The following is a 16329-nucleotide window of genomic DNA, read 5'->3' as shown; positions in this document are numbered from 1 at the left end:
GGGGCTTCAGAACCCTCCCTGGCTCTTCGCAGCGACCTGCCAGCGCTCTCATAGGCTCCCCGTAGTACTTTCAAAGGCCCTCTGTAGGGTTCTCTTCCTAGCGCCCCATCCGTTAAGCTTTAGCGAGCCACGCATGCTGCTCGATAACGCCATTTCGGCCCCATAGCACCCAAGCATTGCTACAGCTAGCGGATATTTACCACGAACCCTTTTGGCCACGGCTCTCCATTTAGCGTCTGCTAACTTTGCTGCCATCATTTTCCAGCGTTCCATTGTCAATCGATCTTCGCCGCCTTCTGCCAACCTCGTCCCCTGCCCGGATCCTTCTCCATCCCCTCTTCAGTGCCGAAGGCCCTATCAAACCTTTCTCTCTCTGTCCAGCTGCAGCTCAGTGTCGTGTGAGGGACAAGAACGGCTGCATATACCTTCGATTCGTCGACGTTCGCCAGATCGCCGCTTATTCATCCTCCAGATACCGCCTCTGGCTTATTTCATCATCTTCACCACCAGCATCGTCACCAGCCAGAGCTTCTATTCGCCATCTGCGACCCTCAGCTCGACTCGACAACAGCAGTCTTGCGCCTGTGGTCGTGTTCGTATCCTCGCCAGACTCACGGACCCCTTTCTCTCGACGCTGTGAGCAGACGGGGGCCCTTCTACCAGGACGCAGCAGCACGCCTTGGGGGGTGGTGTCTCAAGCCCAGAGCACGCAATCGCCTTTGCCTGACAGCGCATGAGTCGCCTGGCCGCTCGCAATCCCAATTAACCTTTGCGTCGTGCGATAAGGCTTCTCACCGCATATTATAACCATGGAGTCCCTGTCAACTGCCTCCGGCCACGAGCCGAACTCTCTCTCCTCCACTCTATCTCGATCCCATTATGAGTCCTCCTCGATGGTTGATGCAGCCGCCGCTGCTTCTCTGACATCAACAGCGCCTTCAGCGTCGCCCTCGCCTGCCCTCTCGACCTCCACAGTGACAACACTGCCCTCGACGTCCATCTCCTTCTCTGAATCTGTGCCTGCCTCCAACCCTGCATCCGCGTCTGCGTCTGCGTCTGCGTCTGCGACTGTCTCTGTCCCTGCCTACCAGTCCTCTTCCCATCCGCCATCGAGAGACAACTGTGAGCGCCGCCGCGAGGGCGAGGAAGAAATCCCCTCCAAAGGCCTGATAAAAATGCCCTTCGATCTCGCTGGCAAGACCCTCAGTCCCTTCCTCAAAGAACACATCCCCGGCTTGTACGCCCCCGTCGGCAAAAGCTTCAAGAAAGAGGACAAGACTAGTTCTAGTAATGCACTGGTAAACATCAAAGACCCCAACACCAAGTATTGCTACCGTCATCGTCCCGACTCCAAGTGTCGCCGGGCGGCGGATGAGACCAAGATGGGTACCATTCAACGGGTATGTTGCCACTGAAACCGCTATAGCATCCCTGCTCAGCCTGTCTGACATGTCACTTTACTAACAACCAACTTTCCCTTCTTGCCTTGTAGGAGCTCAACAACCTGCCATCTACCGATCAGGAAGCTATTACCCATGTTTGGTCCCTGTTCTCAGCCGCGCCCGCCAAGCATCGCGAACTTATGCTGCAGGGCATCATCACCCAATGCTGCTTTCCTCAGCTCTCGACCGTCTCCCGCGAAGTTCAAGAACAGCTCAAGATCGACTTCATTGCCACATTGCCTGTAGAATTATCGTACAAGATTCTCTGCAACTTGGATACTGTTTCGCTATGCAAGGCTGCGCAGGTCAGCCGCCGCTGGCGGGACCTGGCCGACGATGACGTCGTCTGGCACCGAATGTGCGAACAACACATTGACCGAAAGTGTACCAAGTGTGGCTGGGGCCTGCCGCTATTGGAGCGGAAAAAACTCATGGCCTGGAACCGACATCAACATACCGCACATATGAATCCACCCACTCGCAGCACCGAGGATTCGGCTGAGCCAGCCTCAGCTCCCGCAGCCCAAGGCTCCAACAAACGAGCCATGGTGGTCCGCGACGATAGCGGCGCCAAACGATCCCGAGTCCGGAATTCACCAGCCAACGGCCGAGCGCAACTCGACGAAGAGCGAAAGTTTCGACCGTGGAAGGACGTGTACCGGGACCGTTACAAGGTCGGATACAACTGGAAGACGGGACGCTGCTCTATCAGGACGTTCAAGGGCCACGAGAACGGCGTCACCTGCCTGCAATTCGATCACAACATCTTGGCAACGGGATCTTACGACACCACCATCAAGATCTGGAATGTCGAGACGGGAGAATGCATTCGCACGCTGCGTGGACACACTTCGACGATTAGGACTCTGCAGTTTGACGAAGGCAAGCTAATCAGCGGAAGCTTTGACAAGACGATCAAGATTTGGAACTGGCACACTGGCGAGTGCATCAGCACGCTCCAGGGCCACACCGATGGTGTCTTGTCTATCCATTTCGATGGATGCAAGCTTGCTTCTGGATCCATTGATAAGACGGTCAAAATCTTCAACTTTGACACCAAGCAGACTTGGACTCTGCGGGGTCATTCCGACTGGGTCAACCACGTGCGCATCGATTCCGCATCCCGTACCGTATTCTCGGCCTCTGATGATCTTACTGTCAAGCTGTGGGATCTGGATACGAAGCAGTGCCTCAAGACTTACCTGGGACACGTTGGACAGGTTCAGCAAATTTTGCTGATGCCTCCCGATTTTGAGCCGGATGAGGATCCTAACGCTGATGCAGGGGATGCTGCATCGGCAGCTAGCGGACGAGGTGACTCGCCGGTGCCTTTGCCAGAGCAGTCGCCCGATAGCCGCACTGCGTTTGGACCCAGCTTCTCAGATCTTTCTCGTCCCCTGCCTCCACGTTACATGCTCACAGGTGGTCTCGACAACACTGTACGACTGTGGGATATCGCCACGGGCAAGTGCATTCGCAGCATGTTTGGTCACGTCGAGGGCATCTGGGGTCTTGTTGGAGATACCCTTCGCGTTGTCACTGGTGCCAATGACTCTATGACTAAGGTCTGGGAGCCTCGCTCAGGCAAATGTGAGCGTAGCTTTACGGGCCATGCAGGCCCGGTGACCTGCGTTGGACTAAGCGATAGCCGAATGGCAAGCGGTAGTGAAGACGGAGAGGTTCGTCTATACAGCTTCGAGGGCAACAGCTTGGAGGAAAGGGGAACGCCATCATAAACGTCTCGCTATTAAGATACAACACCTCCCACCAGCACTTGCTGCTGGTTTACACTTTTTGATCTACCTTGACACTTGATACCGTATCAACTACTGTACTAACTATGATACCTTTTGGTTGTGTCGAGTTGATATTTTCTTTTATTCACTTTATTTATTTTCTCTCCGTTACGGATTTAGACGGACGGTATTTGGCTTGGGGAAATCAGGTTGCGCTGGCTGCGCATGGATACACTTTCTTATTTACAAAACACAAAACATAGAGCGATTTCTTCTTCTGATATTGGGCTGGTAAAACAGCAAAAAGGGAAATGGATGCCCTCGGTGGGTAATGACGGAAAGGCGTTTTTGGGAGATACGGGCCTATGTACATATGGGAGTAGATGATGATTTTTTGGGAGTACATGCTATGTATCGGTTCGCTTGCTGCCCAGATATTTTGTTAGGTTGCTTGGCAATTTGTCAAAAACAATCCACATGACTTATTCAAAAATATTGGAGTTTCTATCTTTCTGTAACCTTGTAAGGATCTTGGTGAAGAATACTATTTAGATGCCAAGCTTTCAATTTGCCTCGTACCTATTTTATAAAGTGTAGAAAGTTTATACCAACAAGGTCACATGATATCATCAACTTCTTCCCCTTTATCTGATTTTCATGCTCATCCCAGGATAAACTCTTTCCAGCATGGGCCCTCACCAAAAGAATCCATCTCGTCACCTCTTCCAATAGATCCAATTGTCACTCGTTCATAATACTCCCCCTTTGCCTTTGGCTCTACCAACATCACGCGATACCGCCACTCGTGATCATCTGTGTCCATATCCTTTCTATCCGCTACCCTCACATCTCTAGCCTCGCAGATTAATAAGAACTCTCTCTTACATGGTGCTGGATTCTCTTTCAGCCATGCTGTAGGCACCACGATCAAGCCGAGCTCATCTCCTGACTTGCCAATGATTCCAAGCAGCTTCCCTGGAGGCGGACCACCCTGCTGTGGCCATGGAGTTTTGGTCTCGGCAATCTCAAATATGGCTGATACCGTCCAGAATTGAAGGTATCCGGAGTATGGCCGTGTGCTAATGACGTCCGGATAGTATTCTGTAGGCTCAAACTCGGTCAACGTACGCGGAGTTGGTTCTGTCTGCGAGCAATCAAAGGAGAATCGCTTTCGAATAGGCCCTCCATAGAAGTTCCGCTGGCTATCTTCTGACACTCGCCCGTGCTTGTGTACAAGGCTGCAGCGAGCGCTGTGGGGGCCGTGTCTGTGATACCAGACAATCCAGGTGCGACGTTTCAGGGCCTTCCGGATGGCTTGCATATCGCGCGTGTACCAATCCCACATGCGTGGAAATGCGCCGCCTTGCCAGCCAGACCACGACCAGCTTGGGGCTCCCTCGCGACGAGTTTGCTCGTTCTTAAGTGGATGCCATAAAAGGAGCCAGTCAAAGTACTTGACAGGGAGACCATGGCATATGTCACAATTCAACTGCATCCGAATTTGGCGAGCAACACCGGCAAAGGCATTGTAGATATCGGACTGCTTGGTCAGCTGCATCTCTGAGTAATTTTGTATCGGACCTTCTACCCCGTCACCGATATCGTTACCCTCCCCAGCGAAACTTGGTGGCCGTTTTGTGGAAATGACCGACTCATCGTCCCATGTAGTTTCCTGGAACTCAATGTCGGACGAACATCGAAGAGAAGCCTGGCCGTTGGCAAAGGTCAGTAGTCTGGTGGCGAAGTGTCTCTCTTGGTATCTACATGAATGTCAGCTTTGTGTGTGGCTGAAGCAAGATGGGCACACTAACGTCCATCCACGTTTGTAATAGGGAAGGGTCTCTATTCCATCGAATGGCCTTTGCCGGTAAGCAAGCCGAAATCCAGGTGCGATCTGCGCTATTGGCTGCATAGACTCTCGGGTGCCAGGGCGAACCCCTGTTATGCCTGAGTGGGCGCTTCGACTGCCAGCGGCACAGATGACGACGTATGCAGCACCGTATACATAGTCCATCATGCGAATGGCTCCCATTGTACTTGCTACAAGGACCTCTTCTTCACCAGTCATATTGTCCATGTCAATTAGATCCTGGTATATGCAAAGGCTGTCCACCCAGAGGTAGCGAATGCCAATCTCTCGTGCTACTGTCATGGCATCCTGTATCGTGGCAGGGATCTGGCTCCATATCTCCTCTTGGTCGAACGCACCCGGCTTTTGAAGAACGGCGAGATTCTCGGACGTCATACAAAAGAATGGCTCCCTCCCCCAGACATAGCTCAGTGCGGCATACCGAGGATTACCGCTAGCACGAACGAGGCAACGGTCCTCAAGGTCAATGAAGCGGAAATCCGGAATGGCCCCCGCAGGATCGGTCCAACCCATCTGCTCCATATTTGATCGGTTTCCACAAACTTTGGAGTGGTTTGTATCGCAAATGGCCAGCCATCGGCGAACGACTTTAAAGTCAATGCATTCAGGTTGTATCGGGCGAGGGAGGAGGCGCTGCGCCTTGGCTGGAGCTTCACTGGGGAAATCGTTTGCGAGAAGCGTGATGTCAGGCCAAAGATTTATCTCTTCGAGGCTGAGAAAACCCCCTAAGCCAGTGCTTCCGTCTAGACTTAGAGTACGAATTTCGCTGCGGGCATTCATGTTCCGATCTTTCGTACCGTCGGTACTCCAATTCATCTGAACTTTAACTGGTGATCCATCACTGGCAATATTTGGCACCCGATCTCCGCCGAGGGCCAGCAGCACCAGCCTGCAGAAGGGGCAGTTCTTGCGCTGTCTCATGTCTTTGACGTCGCCCAACTCGATGAAATTGTCATGAGGCTGTACGTATCCACCATAGTCTGCATCCTTGGGCCATACAATGAAGCGATTCCTCTTCAATCGGAGGATCGAGCAGTCATGACAAAGCTCATCCCCGGGCTGAGAAACGTGCTCGGGGACAGGAAGTAAGGGGAGTGGTGGTGGAATACCGGCGACTACGAGCTCATCATCGGCTGAAAGGTTGTCGAAGTCGCTGTCGCTCTCAGTCAGCCAGCCTTCGCCCGGGGCCGAACCATTGGCTTCATCATCCGCCATTTCTGTTAGATCTTTATCGCCTCTGCTCTTTCTTTAAACAGCTATTCTTCCGGGTTACTTCACAGACCCCACACCGCAGTTTGCTTGGAGGTATTCTCTGCTGGATCTTATTTATTCATGCACTTTTGTGGCTGCGACAGACCTACAAGAGTTATAAAGAAGCAGTAGAAGTCATGCTATTGAATTAACTAACATGATAGATTTGCTAGGGTTATACAGGTGACTTTATTTCGCTTTTATATCGCCATAATACAGCGCGAGAGACGCTTCAGCACGTACAGCCCTTCCCCGCACCTGTCAACAACAGACGAAGAGTGGTCGCAGCCAGACCGTTAGGGCTGTCCCGATTAGTCTAAAGAGGCCGAGTAGGATGAGCTGAAAGCTGCAAGCATTCAACGAGTCAGATCGCCGTTTTTGAGGTTTGCACCAAGCGGCTGGGTTCTCGGGCCGCGAGCTTGGCCCCCAGGCTCGACGCCGGCGCGGGCTTCTCACGCAAAGGCGTTTTCTGGCCAATTAAGTAGAGGCCCTAGCTCGTTATTGTGTGTCTCAAAACACGGTGCGCCTCACAGTACACTTTTTATTTTTCACTGGAAATACCCTAGTTATTGCCAGCACATTCCCAGACATATATTTCTGGGCAACATTAACGTCGAGGTGGGGGCGGCTTTGTGCCTTACTGTAACACCGATTATTGCTGACACGATGCGAGTGCGAATATACATAATTGGCATAGGCGGATTTCGAGGCTCATTTTGGGGGGGAAACTAGGCTAAATAGTGGCGGCAGCCCCTTTCCAGCTCGCTCAATCCATCAGGCTTACTGTGCCTGATCGTAGTGACGGCTATTAGTGGCATATTGATGATCCTTTGCTCTTCTACCTCCAACTGGTTACAGTATAGCACGGGACCATTTCATCCCGAGCCTGGGACTATAGTCATCCCGCGCGGTTCGATCTGGACGCTCTATTGGATATAATTTTGGATATAATTCTCTGTTTCTGTTTCTGCTTCTTTCCTACCATTGCGGGACCCTTTTGCGACACAAGACTGTTTTATTCCAAGGTGAGGAGTCGTATCTCTTAAGCAATGGTATTAGATGCTCCCGGCGACACCATGGATGTAACGGAGCAACTGTCTCGTGCGTTGGCAAAGTACATAGAAATGCAAATCTGCATAGCTCCCCACTGCGTACTTTGCACTCTAAAAATGAAAGCCGATGAGCCCATTCTTTTCAGTAAATGCACTCTTCCACATCCAAGAGAACAGCTCTAACGAAGAAATTATAGCATCATCAAAGGAGGAACCGATTCGTCTCCAGCAGGGTACATATTATCCATGTGTGACCACCAACTGCCAGCATGTCGATGGCCTAGCGCTGGCTTGCCACTCAAGCTGTGCAGCAGAGGGTCTGCCGTCTTTGAAAACCCTGGAGGTGACCCGCTGGGACCCAGGGTTTGAGCTACCGGTTGCTCAATCGGCGGAGCTCAAGCGCTATCTAGCATCTAAAAGGGCCTCGAGGCTCAGCCTAGTGCGATCAACTTTGTGGGCAAAAGAGAAGATTGTCGAAGCCTCAAGCGGTGAAGTGAGCACCTCGTCCCGTATATGGGCAACGTATGTGTCACTACACCATGAGAAATATGTCTCAACTCTAAGCAATAGTCAGGGAGATGAGCTTATTTACGATCCGGGATCGAAATCAACAGAAGATGTGATTTATATTAGGCGAGGTCCCTTGGGCTTGAAGCAGATTGTAGTCGCGTGCTTAACAGAGACTCTAGAAATGGATAATTATCCATTGGACTGGTGGCAAGTCCTGCCGCTGGTTGAAGACTCTGTACTCCATTTCGAATTTGACGTAAGTAGACTTCACCTGTTCTATTTACCAGTCGCAATCGTACTGATATACGCCAACTAATTCAGGGACTTAAAATCCGTGATATCCGAGAAGCCGAACGAGGGAATTCACGGCCTACATTATGGTCAGCTCCGTTCTATCGACAAAATCTCATCCGTTGCATCATAACACCTTCATCGAAGCCATCTAGATTCAATCGTCTCAAGATTAATGGCCCAGAAACAACAGGATACTCAGTAGCGTGGAATCCCTTTCAGTTAGCGCTAAAGATTGTGAGGCACACGGCCACGGATGACCTATCATACTACGGTGAATTGCCCGACGACACGACGACATGGCTGCATATCCCTATTGACCGCGGCGATCTCCTCCAGGAGATTTGGCATCGAGAGCATACACACTGTTGCCAAAGAGAGATTGATTTAGTGCTTGTGACTACGGCTGGCCGCGTGCATGTATTGGGAAAGCATCCGATACCAGGCCATACATATATCCATACCCGCATTACGACATTTCAGAGCAAGGCGGATGAAATTTACGTTGATGACTCGGCTGGAATACGCGAGCTGGCTCTCGACCCAGCGCCGCCGTTAAATGACGACCCGATTAACAGCTTGACCTTGCCGGTACCAATTTCACAGTATCCAAAAGTCACTTCTACTGAAAGCTATTTCTACACTTTTGCATCTCTTGATGATCTAAGGTACTTGGAGCCGTGCAGCTTCAACGGCATCATCACCGGCGTACTTTTTCACTATGGCGACGGATCACGAGCAGTCGTTGGGCAAGTCAGGCTAGATAGACTGGAGGAGAAGGAATATATTCCTCCCGGCGCCACTATCCGATTTATTGTCAACCGAAACATAGCTCAATGCCCAAAGGTCAGTGCCGTTTTGGTATTGACAGAGGATATGTATGAGCCGGCTCCTCCCATGAATTTCGATTTGGACTTGGAGGTTGCTTGCCGTGGCACGTTGGAGTGGTGGTATACCTGGAGGCAGTGCCAACTTGCTTATAAGGGAGATACCAGTGCATCAGTGGTATAGGAGGTTTGGAAGATTGTGCTTGGGTTAGCAGGCGATATCAGGTTGGTAAAACGATGGCGTGTTAAAATTGGTCTTTCCGCGCAGCTGAGATGAGATTGGGATTTGAGATTTGGTTTTTGATATCAAGTTTATGAGATTTCGGGTTATAGGATTCAATTTTGGTCAATTCAACACAAAAGATTGTCGGGTAACAAAAATAGACGCCGCTCAATAACCGTTAGGAATGTGAACCCTGCAAATCCATCGGCATGGCTACACCTACAATGAATTGGGGACATATGAGGTTAGCGGATTGTTCTATACTGTTATTACTCAACACACACGCAAGCTTTCTTATTAACAAGAGAATTGTCAATGTCAAGTTGCCTACTGTAGTAGGTATAACAAGCATATATATACAATCTCACGCTTACTGTACTGTGATGACTTACTGCAGTGTGATGAGTCAAGCTATTCCTATACGCCGCCGATCAGTGTACAAAAAACATCAAATGACGTCCCCTCCCTCCCGCTATTTCACAGCTGACTCTCTCTCTCTATCTTTCTCTCATTCTTGGCTCCAACTGACTCCCCATGAGCCGAATTCCTACGCACTTGCAACGAACCTCGGCCCAAGACGGCAAATCAGCGGGTCAACCTAGGTGCGTGGGCTACCGTCTTTCGATTTTGCCGCGCCTCCGATCCCTCCCGGCCTAGTTAGCAACAAGAATATCTGTGCATGTTTTGGCGTTTCTCATTTGCTTAGGCTTGTTCTTGTCTTAGATAAGATTGCAACAAGGTACGTACCCCCTGGGTGTGCCGTCATCCCAAATCCCCCATCAGGGCCGCTCGGCACCCCGCATTATCACAAGCTCGGCCTGTGGTCGGTACGAGGGAGGGAAAAGAATAACGTCACTTTGTTTTGTTTTGACACATGGGAGGATGATCGTTCGGGATGTGTGTAGGTACATGCACACGCACAACTTGTAATTGAAGCAATGAATAAACAAATACTATTGTTTCTTTTTTCAACTTCTTTAGAAAAACGCAACATAGTCTGCATGATAACTAATGCATGTATAAATACGACAGTAAACCCCTGCACTATCTACTTCTCCCTCCGGCCACACGGAGCTCCTCCACACACAGATCGGAATGGTAGCCCCGGCCATTCAAGCCGAAATTCCTCCACCCGTCCGGCTATGGCCATTGCTCTACCTACTTACGTACCTCCCTCCTATGCCCAATGTACTACTACCCCATAATTGAACTGAAACCGAGCTGGCTGTGTCCAAGTCAGGTCCAGTCCAGTCCAGTCCAGTCCATCAATCTTGAAAGAAACGAATGACTCTCTCACACCCCCCTTTTTCTTTCCGTAGCATGTGGGGGTATCTTCCCAAATAGCCAGGGCTGAACCGTGACTCTCAAGGCCGCGGGCCAAACCAGATTCCCCATGTTTTTTCCTGTGTTTTTTTCGCGGGGGGCCCAGCGGCTTAAGCTTTTCCAATGGCGGCAGTTTGTACAAGCTTATTGACAAACCAACGAATTGTCGTGACAATAGCCCAGCCTATCATCTGCCCAGTTTCAAACCCCGGCTTCCCGGCCTGAAGGGGGCAAAAAAAACTCCCAATAGACACAAAGTCTACCGAGCTGTGGCTCACGCTTTCTTTATTTTTTTTGGACATGGGGGTTGTAGTCTTGTGATTGGGCTGAACGGTCCAATGGCAGTGGCTTTTCTCGTCCTATGTAGTACTTTGCCTTGCGCCTCTAGCTCTAAACGGGCAAAAGGGGGGCGTGTGTACAGAAAGCCATGAAGCTGGAGCTAGACGCCGGAATCATATGTCAAAATGGTGGCTGCTTTTCTTTTAAGAAGCGTATATCGGCTCTTCTCTTTCTCAGTATGACTCTTATTTTTTGTTTTTATTCCTCTTGTTTCCTTACCTCTTCTTCCTCTCGTGTCAATCTCTCTTCTACTTCATCCTTATCCTCATTCCTCCCGCCGGTGCAGCTCTTGTGACTCTCTCTCTCGCCATCCCCCTGCATCTTATTCGCTTGATTGAATACCCGGCGCCTGGTCCCCAATCGCTAGCTATCCCATAGCTTCATATGAAAATAAGCTCGGCTCTTTCCGCCTGCGTCACACGATATCCTCGGCAGCAAAGTAGTGACTCACTATACGGCTAGAAGTTATAAGCAAAATAAAGAAGCATAAACTCGAGAGGAATCATTCCTAGAGGGGACATACATACTTCCTTCAGCACAAACACAGCCATCACAATGACAAAAGACGGTTCAAAACAGCCGCCTACGGCGGCGACAAACCTCATCGGTGCGTTCATGCTTTTACTTCATTTCATGTAATAATGTACCTTCAATGCCATATAACTAACATGCTTCATTCCTATAGCTGGAGGTGGTGCCGGCATGATGGAAGCTCTCGCTTGTCACCCCTTAGGTACGTGCCACCACTTATAAGTCCAATTCACAATGAAGCATCATAATAACACCCCACACAGACACAATCAAAGTGCGCATGCAGCTGTCCCGTCGCGCGCGCATGCCCGGCGCCCCTCGCCGCGGCTTCATCAAAACCGGTATGGAGGTCGTCAAGAAGGAAACTCCCCTCGCGCTGTACAAGGGTCTCGGTGCTGTCTTGACTGGTATCGTCCCCAAGATGGCCATCCGATTCACCTCATTCGAGTCGTATAAGCAGCTGCTGGCCGACAAATCCACCGGCACCGTCTCCGGCCGGGCTACCTTCTTAGCGGGTCTGGCGGCGGGTGTTACCGAGGCTGTGGCCGTGGTGACGCCTATGGAGGTCATCAAGATCCGTCTGCAGGCGCAACACCACTCAATGGCCGATCCACTGGACATTCCGAAATACCGAAACGCCGCGCATGCGCTGTACACTGTCGTCAAGGAAGAAGGTGTTGGAGCTCTGTACCGTGGTGTTAGCTTAACAGCTCTAAGACAAGGATCTAACCAGGCTGTTAATTTCACGGCGTATTCTTACTTCAAGACCTGGCTCAAAGACTATCAGCCTCAGTATGCGGATGGCAACCTGCCCAGCTGGCAGACTACCATCATTGGTCTTGTCAGCGGCGCCATGGGCCCTCTCAGCAATGCCCCCATCGACACAATCAAGACTCGCCTACAGAAGACACCCGCCGAATTTGGCACCACGGCATGGACGAGAATAACCACCATCGCCGGCGACATGTTCAAGTATGTCTTCCCCCAAAAATCATGTATAGGCACTGAAAGCTAACAATCTCTCCCCTCCAGACAAGAAGGATTCCACGCTTTCTACAAGGGCATCACTCCTCGTATCATGCGAGTCGCGCCCGGCCAAGCCGTCACTTTCACCGTCTACGAGTACCTCAAGTCAAAACTGGAACAGAGCAACTTGGCCTTTGTCGGCGGCAAATATGAGGAGTAAGAACATGGCCTTTGAAAGACGATTGCATTTTTTGCGATATACCCCTTTTCTTTTTTTTAATCGACCGAGATGAGAGGACAAAGATAGTCTGACTGTAGTCTAGTACTAGAACAGAAATGAAACAGGGTCAGCCCTTGCATGCATAAAAAGGTGGATTATGGTTGTGATGACGGTGATTATATGGCGGCAATCATGTTTCGTTTAGAGATTTCATTTGCATCCCCGGAATGCGGAGTTGGATCATGTACGTTATGGAAGAGGGTAAGGAACTGTTCCCGTGGGATTTTCAGTAAAACTGGATATATATCTTGTATAAAAGTATGGACAATGTTCTATTCAGGCTAGATCGTTCCGTTCGTATGTGTCGTAACTCGTGAGGGCATTTACCTGCCCGGGCGCTTGGGCCTGCTAAAGCCTGATGACACCACCTTCTTGGGATGGAGATCATTCAGGACTTCCTCCTCGGTAAGCTCGCTGGGATCCTCTACCTCAAACTTCTTCTCCAGGCTGATGCCGGCCTCTTGCTCGGCAATGGTGAGGACAGCACGCTTCATCAGAGGATACAGCATCCTGTTCTTAATGGCCTTGTTTCCAGCAGTAGCGGGGCAAGTATAAAAGAAGAGCACCGGTGTCTGCTCAGTCCCTTCGTGGGTATGGGTAAACCGGTAGAAGGTAAACCGCGGCTCCACTGGCGAGATGCTCTTGATAAGACTGGTGAGGGAGCTAGGATCCAACGAATCGGGTGCCAGCTCGACTCTCTCGGTAGCTGCGTTGATTTTCTGCATCACATACGATTAGTCTCTTGTTTTTTTCGCTTCATCATACCGTCAAGGCAGCTTACCAGCGTAGCCACGGCCTTTTGCCCCTCGGCAACCTCTTTCATTGCCGCAATAGCATCCTCGTTAACCGGCATCGTCAGGCTCTTGCTGAGGTGAATCTCTCGGATAGCAGTACCGGACCCAGCTTCCTGCTCTGCCCTCTTGACTTCTCCAAGGCTCTTCTCTTCCTCGGTCAGGGGAGCTTCCAGGGCGTTGTGTGCATCGTGGGCCTTGAACCCCTTTTCTGTCAACTCGTGGGCCATGGTCATGAACGGCGTCTCGCGGAAGTGCTCAGTGCCCAGCTCCCGCGTCAGCGTCAGACGCGTCGCGGCGAACAGCATCTTCTGACGGACATTGGCGGCGTCGGGAACGTAGGTAACGGCAATGAACCTGGGTGAGTCTTCGTAGCGGCGGAGGATGGCATAGAGTGCGACGTCGGGCTTGATGAAGGGCTCAAGCACAGAGAGGTTCTGTCCAAAGTCTGACGATGTGCCGGGGATGGTCTTGACGGGCGTCAAAGTCTCGCGTTCGATGGTCACCAGTAGGGCAAAGTCGGACGGCGTCGACAGCAGCGAGCTGAAGGCCTTCTGGAGCTCCTCGGAGGCTGTATCGAGATTCTGCGGTCAGCACACCGCAAGGGGGGGAGGGGCCAATTGATCGGCCATTGCATTGTCACGGCATCCGTACCTGAGATTCCAGACTGCATTTTGGCCCGGTATGTTTAATGGTCGCAGTCTGTTGATGGGTTCTGGTTCAGGCCGGTCAGATGCCTTGATCCGCTGATGAAGGCTCCAAGTTTCGGGGCTCTGGCCAAAGCCCGACGACGCATGTAAGTCCAAGCTGGTGCCCCGCCACGGTTGCACAACCGCAAGAGCCCCTCCACAGTGCCCCACCAGATGGTGTGAGGTTGATTCTCCATCTTCATAGCTACCCTATAAAAAGGAACTTGAAGTTAAACGATGGCCAAATAAAGCAAGTGTGTGGCAAAACTAAATGCATAGCAATGTCATTTATGCTATAAAGTTATTTAATATCGAGGCTAAACGCTACAAGTAGCCATTATTCTGGCCTAGCCATAAAGTATTTATTGAGGCTACTATGAGCAGCTGGGATGTAAATGAGCTCATGGTAATATTCAAGTCCAGATCGTTCACAATGCAAAGTCAAAACAAATAGTCAAATTGAATCAATTAGGTTGCAGTCTTTCTTGTACAATATTGAATATGTGTGTGAGCCTTTCACTGCACTTAAGTAGCTATCCGCCACTGTGCTAGTCATCAATCAGCTTCCAAAATTTCCCCCAAAACAATCCATTGAGATATTGCCCATTATCGAGCTCCTCTAGCTCATCAGCTCGAAAAAACAATAGTTTGTAAGATTTTACCAGATAATTGCTGCTGCCAGCAATATGAATCCTCCACCAGAAAGAGGAAGAATGAACCCAGAAGGGGAATCTGAAGCTGGAACATGAGCGGGAACTGGAGGATCACCCTCAGGCTTCTTGCTCGGCCATGGCCAGGAAGTGGTTTCAGGGGAAATGACGGGAGATAGATTTGGTCCACCAGCAGGATCACAGTTATTCTCTGAACCGACTCCACCAGGATTTCCACCTGGAGAGCCGGGAATACTCTCCCCAGAATAAGAATCTGGCTGAGGCGACTGGCAGTCTGGTGCATTGGCAGAAGGTGTCGCATTTGGAACTTGTTGATTTGGGCTGGAGAATGTCTTGGGCTCCGGTGCATTGTCAGTTGGTGTCAGAGGTCCCTGGGGACCTTGAGAAGGCGTGTCTAAGCCAGTATTGCTCTCAGTAGTGCATGGAGATTCTTGAGGACTCTGAGACGCGGGAGTGCCACGGGTTGGATTCACCGTTGCTGCTGGGTCTCCAGATGCAGGACCAACGAAAGAAGTTGGGATTCCTGGTGCTGATCCTTCTGGCGTAATTCGCTGAGGCTGAGACGGCTCTCCGACTGACGAGACATCGGTAGATGTACAAGAAGTCTCAGCCGCAGCGACGGAGGACTGAACGCTTGTAGGGTCTCCATACGTCGGGCCTTGGCTAGGTGTGGCTTGCGTGTAAATATTGGCAATAACAGGTGTATTTTCTGGGCAAATGCTCCCGCACATGCCGAGGGTGCTGTCTCCCATGCATGGATAGTCACACTTTGACTCGTCGGTTGGTTGAATACCACTCGCATCATCTCCGCATCGGCAGGAACTGCAAGATCCAGTTAGAGGAATGAAACCTGGGGGCAGAATATCCTTGAAACTCACTCAGGAAGAAGGGCAGCAAACAGGTGACCTTGGCAGGCACGTTGGCATGATTCAGGAGTCAGACGGCCATCAGAAAACACAAGGGCGTTTCCAAAGCAAGATGGGTCGATAGAAAAGCAGCCTTGGTAAGAGAACGCATCGAAGTTGTGTGTGGTTTGGCAAAAGCCACCAATAACGCCAATAATGGCGAATAGAAGGATGCCCATCATCTTGTTGATGGGAGGAAGAGACTGAGTGCAGGATTTGAACTCTGATATTGACAAGGACAAGAACAACGAGAGACACAGCTGGGCTAACGAACGATGGAAGCAGACTGAGACAGAAAGAAAAAGCAGAAAAGAAAGAAAAATAATTTTCTGGCGAGTTTGGGGAGTGTTGGACATGAAGGTAGAAACGGAAATCGCTCCAGAGGGAAAGAGCAGGCAGGGCATTGGGAGGCAGGTGTCTGATCCTCCTTCCTGTAACACCAAACGATCATCTCGAATGACGAAGTTTAGCGAGAATATTGAAACTGAGTGGAATGATTTGAACAAATACACCAGGTAGATGACTCCTGATTTCTTTATGCTCGCGAGATCTTCAGTGTGTCTGCGTTTGGTGTCCTATATGTTGGAAGTCGAAATGGGAAAATGACATAATTTTCATTGCATGTTTCAAAA

The 16329-nt window shown here is 50.6% G+C and overlaps 6 protein-coding genes across 6 annotated transcripts; 3 read left to right on the top strand and 3 right to left on the bottom strand.

Moving 5' to 3' along the window:
* Positions 1-1039: 1039 nt before the first annotated feature.
* GGI43DRAFT_394618 (WD40-repeat-containing domain protein) lies at positions 1040-3671 on the top strand. Its single transcript, XM_083204777.1, has 2 exons — positions 1040-1400; positions 1493-3671. Exons 1-2 carry the CDS (start codon positions 1176-1178, stop codon positions 3176-3178), a joined length of 1911 nt encoding a protein of 636 aa, XP_083065407.1. The 5' UTR covers positions 1040-1175; the 3' UTR covers positions 3179-3671.
* A 24-nt stretch (positions 3672-3695) lies between these two features.
* Positions 3696-6896, bottom strand: GGI43DRAFT_168178 (HET domain-containing protein). Its single transcript, XM_083199665.1, has 3 exons — positions 6457-6896; positions 4990-6405; positions 3696-4938 (listed from the first exon to the last, which is right to left on the bottom strand). The coding sequence occupies exons 2-3, from the start codon at positions 6261-6263 to the stop codon at positions 3840-3842; spliced, it is 2373 nt and encodes a 790-aa protein (XP_083065406.1). The 5' UTR covers positions 6264-6405; positions 6457-6896; the 3' UTR covers positions 3696-3839.
* Positions 6807-9287, top strand: GGI43DRAFT_168195 (uncharacterized protein). The gene is made up of 3 exons (XM_083199666.1): positions 6807-7496; positions 7549-8117; positions 8183-9287. The coding sequence occupies exons 1-3, from the start codon at positions 7349-7351 to the stop codon at positions 9161-9163; spliced, it is 1698 nt and encodes a 565-aa protein (XP_083065405.1). The 5' UTR covers positions 6807-7348; the 3' UTR covers positions 9164-9287.
* A 2132-nt stretch (positions 9288-11419) lies between these two features.
* GGI43DRAFT_379922 (mitochondrial carrier domain-containing protein) lies at positions 11420-12581 on the top strand (the record flags this gene model as incomplete). The annotated part of the gene is made up of 4 exons (XM_083202913.1): positions 11420-11471; positions 11550-11597; positions 11659-12367; positions 12428-12581. The coding sequence occupies 4 exons, from the start codon at positions 11420-11422 to the stop codon at positions 12579-12581; spliced, it is 963 nt and encodes a 320-aa protein (XP_083065404.1).
* A 383-nt stretch (positions 12582-12964) lies between these two features.
* On the bottom strand, positions 12965-14105 carry GGI43DRAFT_379921 (twinfilin TWF1; the record flags this gene model as incomplete). The annotated part of the gene is made up of 3 exons (XM_083202912.1): positions 12965-13360; positions 13423-14003; positions 14087-14105. The coding sequence occupies 3 exons, from the start codon at positions 14103-14105 to the stop codon at positions 12965-12967; spliced, it is 996 nt and encodes a 331-aa protein (XP_083065403.1).
* A 674-nt stretch (positions 14106-14779) lies between these two features.
* GGI43DRAFT_379920 (uncharacterized protein) lies at positions 14780-15879 on the bottom strand (the record flags this gene model as incomplete). Its single annotated transcript, XM_083202911.1, has 2 exons — positions 14780-15614; positions 15671-15879. 2 exons carry the CDS (start codon positions 15877-15879, stop codon positions 14780-14782), a joined length of 1044 nt encoding a protein of 347 aa, XP_083065402.1.
* Between the last annotated feature and the right edge of the window lie 450 nt (positions 15880-16329).

Source organism: Trichoderma evansii (assembly GCF_050947405.1).
Source record: "Trichoderma evansii strain SZMC 28006 chromosome Unknown GGI43scaffold_2, whole genome shotgun sequence".
Lineage (NCBI taxonomy): Eukaryota > Fungi > Ascomycota > Sordariomycetes > Hypocreales > Hypocreaceae > Trichoderma > Trichoderma evansii.
Note: the sequence above shows the minus strand (reverse complement) of the source record. Positions and strands in the feature narration are given on the sequence as shown.